Source organism: Melospiza melodia, chromosome 21 (genome assembly GCF_035770615.1).
Source record: "Melospiza melodia melodia isolate bMelMel2 chromosome 21, bMelMel2.pri, whole genome shotgun sequence".
NCBI classification, from domain to species: Eukaryota; Metazoa; Chordata; class Aves; order Passeriformes; family Passerellidae; genus Melospiza; species Melospiza melodia.
In genome coordinates, this window is record NC_086214.1 from 10,984,112 (window position 1) to 10,996,959 (window position 12,848).

General features: G+C 41.6%; 1 protein-coding gene across 7 annotated transcripts in view; it reads right to left on the reverse strand.

Annotated features, from left to right (window-relative positions):
* Nucleotides 1–12,848, reverse strand: part of NCOR1 (nuclear receptor corepressor 1) — a 55,742-nt gene that overhangs the window by 2,985 nt on the left and 39,909 nt on the right. For 4 of the 7 annotated variants that reach the window (XM_063173940.1, XM_063173939.1, XM_063173938.1 and 1 more), the window contains 19 exons: nucleotides 12,543–12,711; nucleotides 11,970–12,110; nucleotides 10,641–10,724; nucleotides 9,906–10,162; nucleotides 9,440–9,800; nucleotides 8,711–8,935; nucleotides 7,331–7,540; nucleotides 6,532–6,681; nucleotides 5,835–6,008; nucleotides 5,215–5,380; nucleotides 4,477–4,973; nucleotides 3,916–4,044; nucleotides 3,647–3,807; nucleotides 3,261–3,484; nucleotides 2,719–2,856; nucleotides 1,560–1,702; nucleotides 971–1,024; nucleotides 486–707; nucleotides 31–213 (listed from right to left, as the gene is read on the reverse strand). In XM_063173940.1, coding sequence (XP_063030010.1) covers nucleotides 31–213; nucleotides 486–707; nucleotides 971–1,024; nucleotides 1,560–1,702; nucleotides 2,719–2,856; nucleotides 3,261–3,484; nucleotides 3,647–3,807; nucleotides 3,916–4,044; nucleotides 4,477–4,973; nucleotides 5,215–5,380; nucleotides 5,835–6,008; nucleotides 6,532–6,681; nucleotides 7,331–7,540; nucleotides 8,711–8,935; nucleotides 9,440–9,800; nucleotides 9,906–10,162; nucleotides 10,641–10,724; nucleotides 11,970–12,110; nucleotides 12,543–12,711 — 3,688 coding nt within the window. Of the gene's footprint in view, nucleotides 1–30; nucleotides 214–485; nucleotides 708–970; nucleotides 1,025–1,559; nucleotides 1,703–2,718; nucleotides 2,857–3,260; nucleotides 3,485–3,646; nucleotides 3,808–3,915; nucleotides 4,045–4,476; nucleotides 4,974–5,214; nucleotides 5,381–5,834; nucleotides 6,009–6,531; nucleotides 6,682–7,330; nucleotides 7,541–8,710; nucleotides 8,936–9,439; nucleotides 9,801–9,905; nucleotides 10,163–10,640; nucleotides 10,725–11,969; nucleotides 12,111–12,542; nucleotides 12,712–12,848 lie in introns of those variants that run through there. The other 3 variants (XM_063173937.1, XR_010030240.1, XR_010030241.1) reach the window with 3 other exon arrangements.

Genomic DNA, 12,848 nt, shown 5'->3' on the forward strand with positions numbered 1-12,848 from the left:
AAATGCCTCTGAAAGAAGCCCCTTCCTCACCTGTTGATGAAGGCCTGTCTTCCCAGGCCCACACTGGAGTCTGTCTGTGGTAGTCCCCTTCTGAATGTACAGATGAGACAGAAGAAGGTCTTTCAGTTCCCAAATATCCCTGCCCAGGAATTGGAGACTTTGACTTCCTACTGTTTGACTTGCCGATGAGCTTCTGCTTGCTGACTGCCCCACCTGGCAACACAAGGGACAGATTTCACCAACCACATTTTAGTAGTTTGTTTCTAGAAATGATCAAGTAGCACTGAGAAGTTTTAGGTATCCAATACACCCTGTTCTTCTTTTCCTGTTCCATTAGTGTTGTTGGAAAAGCCAGAACGATAAATGCAAACACCACCTCTGCCAGTTACAGAGGAAAGACAGTGATTTTCAGTGATACCATGTTATTCAAACCCTTGATTTATTTATTTTCTTTGAGGCCCTGGGATATCTGGGAGCTGCAATACCTGAATTTGGAGATGGATTGGCTTCTTCCCTCCGTGTCTCGTTAGTCGCCGGCACCGCGGCGCCGGAGCTGCCCGGGGCCACGGCGAGAGGCTGGGCCATGACAACCCCGTGCTCCTCACTCTTGTCATCAAAGTTCCCCATCAGTGCTTTCCTAATAATGTCCTCCAGACCCAGATTACTGGCAGGATCTGCAAAGGAGTGACCCCTAGAACTGACTGCACCTGGGAGAGAAGAAAAAACACAGGGAAAGGTGGGAACGGAGGCAGAAAGTGTATCTCGGAGAAATTACAAAGGGGTGTGGGGAAAGATTTGGCCATTTTGCTTTTCCTTATGGTGCAGGAAATAAGTTTTCATGTAGAATATTAGCTTTTAAATTTGCACCATTTTCCTCTTTTACTGAACTCCCCAAAGAGTATAAATTGAAGGTATTAAAGACATGACATTTTTCTGGAACATATGTTGTTTCTTTTATTGAAGAACTTACCTGAGGTAGTGACTGCTGGCAAATTGAATATTTCAGTCCCTGGCTGAGCAGTTGCTGCAATTAAAACAAAACATTTCACTGAATTTTTCAGTAGTGATGATCACTAAGTGATCAGCAGTAGCCCTACTGCACAAAAAAAAAGCAAAAATATAGTTCTAGTATCATATTGCATAATGTCAGTGTTCATTACTGGAATTATACTAAAATGCTGTTTAAAAGACATAATCATAAGGGCCAAGAAAACACAAACTATTTCATTTCAAGACACCTTTCCAAATAGGAAAAGGTGTATCATTGATACAAAGCAAATTACAGTTAGTTAGAATAATGTCAGGTTTTAACAACTCTCTAATTAGAATTATGTGGTTTGCACCTCTTAAATTAAGTGCAAGAATGATGTGACATACAACAGTATATGAAAATAATCTAACCTTCTAGTTCTATGTTCATAAATTATTATATGTGTTTTATATTAATAGATTTATATTAATTTGGATTATTTGATCATATTTAGGTCAAGACATCTGCAGGTGAAAGTCACATGAAGCTTAAGCTGGAAAAATTGAGTGAAAAGGCAAGTCCTGCATACCCATGTCAGAGTCACCTCCACCAGATGAGTTCAGCTTTCGAAATATCTCCTGTTTCTTGGATTTTACCATTGGTGAAGTGTTCTCAAGTTTGGTGAAAAACGAAGGCAGGTAACTGATACTGCCTGGAGAGCGAGAGTCAGTCCTGCCAAGACCAACACGTGTCAAAGAGACAGAACTTGTAAGATGCACATTTAAACCTTCCCAAAAGCAGTCAGCCAGAAACCACCAACAGTCATATGAACACTGGGGCGCTCAATAATAACTGAGTTTGCTTAAGCAGCAGCAATCTGACAAATAAGCTTCAATTAAAAAACCAAACAACGTGTACGTAAATTAAAAAATAATCTAAAAATGAAGAAAAAAATAATCTAGATTTCCTAGCCCAAGATCCTTACATTTCTAAAAAGTGCAATATCCCCGGCCATGCTTCTGAAAATCCCTTTGCATCTACCTGACATCCATCATGGACCGTGACAGCCCTGCAGCAACTGCAGAGTTGAAAACCCCCATGGAAATTGGAATCAGTTTTATCAGCATGAGGCTTAAATCTTTGGTTTAAGTACTTTGGTGTGCTCTTCCTTGCTCAGCAGGGCAAATACAGGAGCTCCCACTCCAGTGTGCAGACACCAGCACTGCCAGGAACCCCGTGAAGGTTCTGTGCAATTTTGGGGTGCAGATCTGACAGACTGGGACAGGGTTGCCCGATGCATGGACACCCCACTTCACTCCTCCTGGAACCTCCTTAGCTTAGTGATATTTCAAGTGGTTCCTCCCCTCTCCACCAGGACAGTAACCAGGAATCCAACCAGGCAGGAAAAGAGTGAATGATTTAATAAAAACCTTTCTCAAAACTCACTTAAGTTTTACAGAACTGGCAATCACGAGGAGTTTCACTCTAACATTCTCTCAGATGTGACACAGAACACTCTGCTTGCACCAAGAAACTTAAGACAGAGCACCAACATGTGACCTTTCCCTCAGCCTTCCCAAAGCACTTCCCAAATTGCAAGTTTTGGATGTTAGTGCAGAAGGATTGACAGTGATTAACAACTTGCCTGTGGCACCAGAGGAAGGTCAGTTGAATTGCTCTTTAATAAAGGCACAGTTTGCAGCACAAATATTCAGAATTATGTCTTTAAAAGTCAGTTTTACACCTACCTCTGTTCAGTAGGCTCAGTTCTTTGGGAAAGCAAAAGAACATTTTCCTGTTTCTCATGTACAACCGGGACCTGAGGTGGCGAGATTGGCTCGTAGGGCTCTGAGGGGACATGACTCCTCTCTGGAGATTTTCCAGGCCTACATCCACAATTCAGAGACAGATAATTACTCTCAATGCATGTACAGCAGTAGTTAACTCATGTAATTTTACAGTTCCTACATAACTGCTTATGTGTAGTTACATGTTACATGCTTTAGTGAGCTTAAAAAGATGACGATGCATTGTCCATAACAACTCTGGTAAATTTTAAGTTATTACATGTTTTCAGCTGTCTAAAGACTGGATATTAGGAGAAGTAGCAAAGGGAAAACAGCTTTAAGTTATGTTATGGAGCCAAGCACTTGGTGAAAGAGTAGGAGACAGACTTTGCCTAAAAATAAGATCAAAAGGCACCTTTACTTCCAATCTCCACCAAGATTACTGCACTATATCATATCTGGGCATCAATTAAAGCTGCAGTTAGACTGAATCCCTGGATTACCTTCCCCTGGCCTTGTCAGAGAGGTTCTCAGGGGACACTCTGGCCCCTGGCCGCTGGTGGTGCACGGGCTGTGGCTGCGCCTCGGGGCTGTAGCGGCTCGAGGTCTTTGCCCGGCCAGAAGCAGGAGTTGGAGCAGGGCTGGAATTCTGGAATGTAGTGGTGGGAGGCTGCAAAGAGGCCTGAGAAGCTGCTTGGTTTCTAGCAAAGTCTTGTGTGATAATTTGCTGGATGTCACCAAAAGAAATAGAAAAGAGATTTTGATTAGACACTGGCCACAGTGTAGGTATTCATGAACTAGACAAGCCTAATGGCAATAAATGAGGTTATAAATTCAGATACAATGTTTTGTAATACTCCCAAATAAAAGCCATAATTATAAAACCTACACAGATGTGATCAGCAAGGGTGATGAGCCGATGGGTCCTGGGCACGTGTGCCATCCCCTCAGCCTGGGAAGAGGGAGGTGGAGGTTGCTGGGGTGAGGGGGGCTCCTGCTGTGTCCTGTAGCGGTGAATGGGGCCCTCGTACGGCCTGTTGGGGTCAGCTGCTTGAAACAGAAAAGGTCACTCTGTTAAGCTTCAAGGCTTGAAACTTCTGTGCTTACAAATCTAAGAAAGGTGACTGTGAGAATATTTCCATATGTAGATGAACTTACTCTCTGCCTGGCTTGGTTTGGGTGTCTCTTGTTGATAGGGCTGCAGCTTTTCTTGAGCAGGTACAGGTGAATTTGCAGGGCTGATCACCTCAATGGCATCTCCAGGAGCTTCATACCGGTGTGAGGACACTGAATATCAAGCAAAGGTTGTGGAATAAGATGTAAATACAACAGAAAATTTTTGTTGTCTATACTTAGCAACACCAGTAAAATGGCATCAGTGAATGAAAGTCAAAACACTGTTGCCTTCTCACAATAACCATGGTGATACAAATACTTCCATGAAACAGTGTTCCAACATAAACAAAGTAATTTTCAGTTTCCTGAATTCTGAAAATGTTACTCTTATGATCCTGCATTCCTGCTGTAGCATGGAATCTGAATAAAGCAAACAACTCTGATTTTGCAAGAGTAACTATATGCAAAAACTGTATTTGTCTATCAAGTGTTTCTGCTTTGCAGAGCTGAATATTTTATCATTAAACATCTGAATCATTTCACATCATTTCCCTAAAGGCTAAGACAGACAGCAAAGAAGTAGAGAGTGACTAAGATACGTACAACTACTGGAAGAATCTGAACTTTGAGAGCCCCTATCTCGAGCATCCTTGTCTGAAGCAATCTGGCGAGTGATGATCACATCTATGAAGTTAGCAGCAGTAATTGTGGTCTTTCCTCGAGTTCTCAGCTCTTCCTCGTACCTGGATTTAGGAGGAGGTCCTTTCTCTTTACCAGCCTCTGAATAGACTACTGATGAAGTCTGTCCCTGGGACTTGCCACCAGAGTAATTGGCAGATGTATAGGGGCACTGCACAGGCCTCTTTTCTACCTCCAGGGTCTTCTGCTCCATCTGCTGCTGGTCAGTCACCACAGCTGACCTGCGGCCCATGTTCTCTTCTATCCTGGTTCCTTCGTGCTTGCTCTCCTTTGCTTTGGCAACTTCCATCTGAGGAGCAGAGGCTGCAGCATCCACGAGGGCTGCCAGGGCATCAGCAGCAGTGTTGTAACGGGAAGCTGGCAAGCCTTGAGTGATAGAGGGAGCGCCAGGGGTGAGCTGCCTGTGGCCAAACATTGAATAGCCTCAATTACATCACATGGAAAGAACTAGAGCCATGAACACAATAAAGCAAAGCTTTTCTGACACTAATTTCTACCCAAAATGCACTGATGAAAATGCTTTGATATATCAAATAATCCACTATATTTCATATAGTGAAATATCCTTAAGCCTAAATGCACTTTTTAATAAGCTGAAATATTAGAATATATATCTGTGCCACATTAACTTCTAACACATACATGATACGTAGCTGAGCAGCAGGATCCAAAGGTGTGATTACACTTGTCCCATTGGTTCCTTGGAATATACTTGGCCTTTGCTGCAGAATGTTTTCCTGGCTTCTCACAGAGGGGGATGGGGACCGGACATATCCATGGCTGCCGGGTCTGCCAGGCTGCTCTGCACCTGCAGGACAGAGCGGAGGGGAACAAACCAAAAGAAATTATTACTGTACAACAGTGTAGCACTGTGAATCAATGTTCCCACATCCCTTCCCAGCTGTCTCCACCGCTCTGGATACTCTTATAACAATGCAGGACTATGTATCAATGCTGCCTCCTCCACGTCCCTTCCCAGCTGTCTCCACCACTCTGGATGAGATTTAAATCTGTTCACAGTGCTCTAAATGACATACAAGCTGTGCCAGTGACAATGAGGATTCACTCCTCTTTGGGTGCTACATTGCTTTGAGAGAAAGTTGCAGAAGTTGCAATTATGACCAGAACTGCTGGGCAACAGGAACCTGCCTAAAGTGAAGAGTAAAAGCAAACTGTAAATGGTATTTACTAACAGTGACTGCAGAAAATGAGCAGTTACAGTGTACAAGACAAGTGATCCAAGTGTGTCCGTGTGCCCTCACCTGGTCGGAGATAAAGTTCAGCAGGGACTGAGGTGATTCTCTCCCTCTCTCGTTCCCGTTCTCTTTCCCGCTCTCGTTCACGTTCCCTCTCCCTTTCCCGCTCCTTCTCCCTCTCCCTTTCCCGTTCCCTTTCAGCATTTGCAGCTGCAGAAGCTGCCAGGTGTGTGGGGTGTCCTGGAAGGTCCACAAGGTAAAATGAAGGAGCAAAAAAATTTACTTAAGTGAAGCATGCAATGTAAACACTTGCCCATATATTTTGCCATACACTTACCGCAAAATTTCCCAAATACATTTTAATTCCACTCAAGACTATTCACTTATTTAGGAAGATCAAGGCTTAACATACCGTGACAGTGGAAGGCTCAAAAGCCTTTTACTAAAGTGGTTCTATAAAGTTAGAGCTTCTAGACCCCAATTCTACCCTTCAACAGATGTAAAGTGGGGTTAGTGAATTACAATCAAATTACTACAAATAAAGACCTGACAGAATGAGGCAGATTCAGAATTTGACAGTGCTTCTACTGTAACTACACAGGATATCATCAAAACCCCTTTGCTATCCAAGTGAGAGGTGCATACAAAAAGCATCTCCTGAGAAAACATCAAAAGATGGCATTAATGAAAGGTGAATAAAGATGGTCAATTCCCTCAACATGTCAGACAATGAAAGCCATCACCAAGCCATGAGAGCTCTTACCTGGTGACAGAGAAGCAGGGTTGTAAGGCCTGGGAGGGAAGGTAAGCTGGGTGCCAGGGATATATGTGATTCTCTCCATGGGTGGGGTGCTGGTTCCTCCAGGATGAGGCACTAAGATAGTGGGGGCCATATTGTTCAGGTCAATGATTCCTGTCAGGAGATGACACACATGAGAATGGCCACTCCAGGACATGGTCTACACAGTCAGCAATGAATGTTTGGTGGAGAAAATACAAGAATAAGGCAAGTGTAGAGCTATATTCTAGCTGCTTATACTCTCTTACATCTGCCAATCAGCAATTTAGGAACATAAAATACCAGAAACTGCATTTGTAGCACTCCCTTTAATTGCCCTTTGGAAAAATGCACTCCACTTCTATTCAATAATCCCATCTTTTAGCAATTTTGGGTATTACCCAAAAAATAAAACAATCAACATTATCACAAACATTACACTTCTGGCTGTTGCTTTTATATTCTTTTTGAAGAAGTTATCATTTTGATATAATTCTCTTTTCTGAGGTTTGATGGTGAGCTAAATATGGTTCCAATCACCAATTTAAACAAGCAGAAAACAACCTGCCTCTTGAACACCAGTAACTCTCAGAGACTTCTCCTTAAAAATATTGATTATAGAGGTGGTTTTCCTTTCCACAAAAGGCAGTTTCCAAATGAGCTGTGAGACATCCAAGATCACAAACACATTTATCCACACAGCCTTGTATCAGTGCATCCAAACCACAGCTGGCACAGCCAAAACACACTTTTGAGAGGATTACAGAAAGAGAGGCAGGCCCACCTCGTGCTCCTGCATAAGGCAGTGCCAGAGTTTGCTCCCTGGGGGACAAGCCCCTGGTGACATCGGGCCGGAGGTTGACTTGCATCTGCTGGGAGGTGATGTAGTCGTTGAGGATGGTCTGGCGCGTGTTCTCCATGGCGTACAGCTGGTACTGGCTGGGGTACCCCGGCGTGGGGGACAGCTGCCTTTGGAACAGGTAAGCAGCAGCAGCTGAAGGTATAAGAAGGGAAAAAGAGGAGTTTAGGAAGCAGGATGATTCTGGATTAAGTAAAACATTCAGCTGTTGTGACGGACATATTTTATGAAAAATCCTTTCATTGGGATCTTTTCTCCTGAGAAGCTGAGAGGCTTCAGAAAGGAAATGTAAACATTGATTATCTGCTGCTGTGGAATGCAACAGGTGCATCTGTGATTGGTCTCATGTGGTTGTTTTTAATTAATGGCCAATCACAGTCCAGCTGTCTTGGACTCTCTGGTCAGTCACAAGATTTTATTATCGTTCCTTTCTATCCTTGCTGGCCTTCTGATGAAATCCTTTCTTCTATTATTTTAGCATAGTTTTAATATATAATTTTAATATAATATATATAATAAAATAATAAATCAGCCTTCTGAAACATGGAATCAAGATTCTCATCTCTTCCCTTGTCCTGAGACCCCTGTGAACACCACCACAAGGTGTTTGTAAAGCTTCAATAAGAGGTGCTATCAAGTCTCTCTAGTTGGTTGTAAATGAGTGAAAATAGCATTTTAATACTGGTGTTTTATTGAATTTCTGCACTGCATGCACACTGAAAGTGCTAAACAATCCAGATTAGAGAGATGACTTTAATAGAACTATAAATCCTGAAATTCTGAAAATGTAAAAGGCTGAAATACCCAAAGAACTTAGAAAATACTTTACAGAAGTTATCTGAGGGATAGGTTAAAAGGAAGTCACTGTATTTAATATCACCTGATAATCCTTCAGTGAAAATAATCAGTCTTGAACAGAGGATTTATATAGAATATATAAGTCTATATATAATTATACAGAATTACACTTTAATTCTCTAGCCTCTTCCACATCCTTCTTTGTAAAGCTTTCCTGAAGGCTTTTAATACATTCCATAAATGCTTTTCTATAAATACTGTGAACTTTTTAACCAAACAGAAGTTAAGTTGGCAGCTCTGAAGGGAAGTTACAACATTATACAATACTAATTTAAGTATCTTGGTTAGATATTAAATCACCACTAGACTGATATCAAATCATAGCAGTAAATACATCTTTATAAATGATATCTGGCCATTAACAACTGCCTTATAAAGGTATCCTTTCTGTGCATCAAAGCTCACAGTATTTCTAAAACTAAAAAAAGCCAACACAAATGTATTTACCAGGATCCAGAGCCCTGTGAAATGGCATAGCAGGATCTAAATGGGGAGGGAGGTGACCCCTGTAGACTTCAGGAGTTGCTCCTCTGTGGTGAGGGTCAAAAGGGCTGTGAGCCACTACAGGATCAACCCCTGGCACTGGAGATTTTGCTGGCACACTCTCTCTCTGTGTTGGAGTGAGTGTGTTCTTCCTTTCATGATTTGTTGACTTCCCAGAAGATACTCCAGCTAAAAGCAATGAAAAACCCAAGTTAATAAAATGCTTATTTCTCTACTGAAAAGTTAACTGTAAAAATACATTGGCTCCCAAGGAACATTTCTAATGACTGCAATACAACAAAGCACAGAATATTTTATATCACAAAACACTTCTGCTGAAAGAACTGTACTTTAAAACTAAGATTGTTTACACTTCACTAAAGCATCTTCCTCATCTAGACATTTTAAAATCAGGAATAGCTTCTGCCCTTAAAACATTATCCTTGTAGGTACAATTTTCAATGTGATCCATAATCAAATGCAAATTGAGACAGAATTGCATTCCCACTTCCCTCTTCTATTATGGCAGATTTTCATTTCCTTATTTCAATTAACAGCTTACAGCTTTCTAAAATTCATTCTAGCCAACTTCCAAATTGAGACAAGCCACTAGAATAAAATAAAGAAGAATGGAGTAAATAAAACAATCAAATAATAAAACCATTTGTCTTACTGTGGACAGGAATGACATACCCTCACTAACTCTATTCATCATGGGTGAACTCCTGGACATGGGACTCTGATAGTTCACAGGTGTCCTCCGAGCATTTGTATCATCATAAATCCCAGGGCTCAGCTGTGATTTGGGAGTTTCATGAAGGGTTGACCTGAGAACAGAGGGACCAGAGCTGACTACGGACGTGTGACGGGACCGCACGGCATCCCCGGTCTTCACATCTTCGTATTTTCCTCGCTCCACCACCTTCACGTTTTCTGGCACCATTTCCAGCTGAGGCATTCCCCGGGGCAGCTTGCTTGGTCCAGTGATTAAAGATTTTACATTGTGTTTGATGGCAGACTGGCCAGAGTTGCTTTCATATTTTATGGGTGTGCCCTGAAGAGGAGGAAAAGTTCAGGTTAAGGTCATGTAGTGGAAAAAACTCGCACAGCCTGAGCTGATTGACTCCTGTGTGAGTGTAACAGTGCTTTCTGTATTTACCTGAGATATGGAGCCTTCTATGATTGGCCTGCTTGTCTGCACCATTTCAGGAGTCTTGCGACTCTCTTGGCTTAGGAGGTCCTGCCTGGGGATCTCGTGGATGGAGCGACCCATCTCCTTTATGGTGGTGACCCCATCGTAGGGCTTGCCCTTGGTGATGGCTCCTTCAAATGTCCTGATGGGAGGTGACTCCCTCTTGATCTGCTTGGGGTACTTCAAACCTTCTTCAAAACTTTCAGCTGTTGCCCTTGGTGTGCCTTTTATAGAAAGAAAGGGTCACATGAATGGTAATAATAGCTGCTAAGTCTTTTTCTTCATAAGCAGAGTAATTAATTATATATAACAGTGAAGCTTTGGTTTGCTGTAGTCTGTGGTAAGATACTCAAAGTCTAAAAAAATCATCACAAAAATAATACTGAAAAATATGCTACAGAAAACCTCCTGTTATTTCAGGTGCTGAAACAAAAGAAATAAATGTGTTCATTTCTTCAAAAGTGCTGATTACCAAGTATTCATATTAAAAACTCTATTTTCCAATAAGAAATAAAATCTATGTTTACACACTAGCTTTGAACACAGCATATAAAAAAGCTGCTGATTTATGCTCTGAAAACTTTTCATAAAATAAGCTCTACCTTAACACAGCTCCCACAGTTAATAAGAGCTTTAAGGTTCAGAAATCCAGATTTTTGAGGATTAATTAATGCTCCCCTTTCTTAGCCTGCAATATCTCACCTTGCATTATAGAGCCAGACAAGACTGTTCTCTCCTTTAGTTCAGCGTGTGGGCTACCCCGAGGCAGCGCTCGGCAGATTAAACCTAAAATTAAAATGAAAATAATTTAGGGAATTAAACAAGTGTTAAAAAAAATTCAACCTCCAAACCAACAAACCCCCTCCTTCTCACACATGAGAGATGATATCTGTACCCTGGCAGTGCCCAGAGGGCCAGGCCTCAGTATGCCAGGCATTGCAGCAACATGTTATAAACACCTCCTGCCCTAAAAAAATAATCTTTCAGTTCAAGTATTTGTGCTATTGCATAGTTGCAAGTTTTAACATATTTAGAAAACAGGAGGTGTTTTTTTATAATTAAGCTTAACCTTTGTTTCAAAAGCAGTCACTGCTTTTCTCACACTCCACTTTCCTTGCCTAGAAAGAAAGGTGTTCGTGGTAGGAAGTGGAACCAAGAGAAAAAAATTTCAAAATATGTCTCAGCATGCTCCAAATTATCAAAGTTCATACTGAATCATTGGGGAAGAGATGAATTTACTGTGCCTACAGCAAGAATCTAAAAGTGCTTAAAACACACAAAATTTTTCACAGTTCAAAGACAGACAATGTGTCACTGATGAGACAAAGTATGGAAGTATCAGAGCAGCAACTTAGAGGCAACACTGAATTTCTGTGTGCAGCCTACAAACCTCACATTCACCTTCTTCCATTGGATGGACATGTCCACAAAATAGTCTCCAAGGGCCATCCAAAAAAATGGGACAAAATGTTTAAGGAGCCAGGCTCCATGGTTGAGGTAGGAAATATTTTCTTGTGTTTGTATTTTTACAAAACATCAGCAAAGTTATGTAATGACCTGCCTTGGCCTCTGCAGGCTTTGTTTGATTACAGTTTATTAAAACACCACAGCACTAGGGATGCCCTGAAGCAGGATCCTGCAGTTCAAAGAGGTTTTTTGCAGGAATGCAAAAGGTCGGGGCAGTGTGATATTAATATTTAACTAATGGGTGTGGCAGAGGCTGTGCTGGTGTGACCCAGTGTTTGAGCTCCACAGGACCACTGGGATTGTGCAGAGCCAGGGACATCTGTCAGATGTGCTAAGAGCTGGAAATGCCACCTGCAGTAGCAGCAGCTGTGGTAAAACAGAAAACTGGGATCTACTCCAGTCCTGCTTCCAACTGCAGTGCTCTAACTGCAATGTTATTGCATGGATTTAGTCATTAGTGTAATTTAAATTTAACTTCCCTGTTAGTCTGCACCCTAAGAAAACTCTAAATGCTCTTGCATCAATGGATAAAAGATAAAACACCTTGCAAGCAGCTTTTTTTACCTTCCAGTGGTGCAGACCCTGGAGACTCCCTCAGAGACATCCCCTGCTTTATATTTCCTTCCATTGTATCATAGGTTCTCTTTAAACCAATTTCATGAGCAGTTCTGGGACTCCTTGTTCCTTCACGGACATTTTTAATAGCTGGCAAAATATACAAGAGTGTGGTCAGGAAATGTGGACAACAAAAAAGGACACATGAATATTACATTAATGAGACCACAGGTCATTAATATTTAAACAACACATCTTCAATATAATATTATAACATTAAATATCAATCTTAGAAAGATACTTTATAGTTTGTCAAAAAGGTACTTGTTAAGTTACTCATTTATCAATATTTCATTGAAGTTTAACGTTACATGATACATTTATTTTTATTTTAATGGAGGTCATTTTAAACCTGGTTATTTACCCTTTCACAATACAATTTAATGACAGTTAGGAAATACATGGCAAAGGAATAGCTGAACTGTATTTTAAACACCCATCTGCTTGGAAGTAGAAACACTTCAGCTGTGGGTTATCAAAGAAGACCCTGATTTTGATCAGGTAGAATACACAAATACTCACCATCATAAGATAGAATATGCCCACTTTTGCCTTCATAAATGACATGGCCCTTGGCTGAGGCCTCCTCCCTGCACTTCTCAGGGCTGCTGTCCTCGGTGGCCAGGCGGGTGATGGTTCCCTTGAGCAGCGCGTCGGCGGCGATGCCGGGCTGGGCCAGAGCTGGGGTACCCTGAGAGCAAAGCCAGCACAGCAATCAATTCACAGCCTCTGAGGCTTCACAGAACAGGGGGAGTGAAGGGGAAATACAACAAAACAAAAAAAAATTCTTGGGTCTATAATACCAACTAATTTATCAAGTATGGCTTA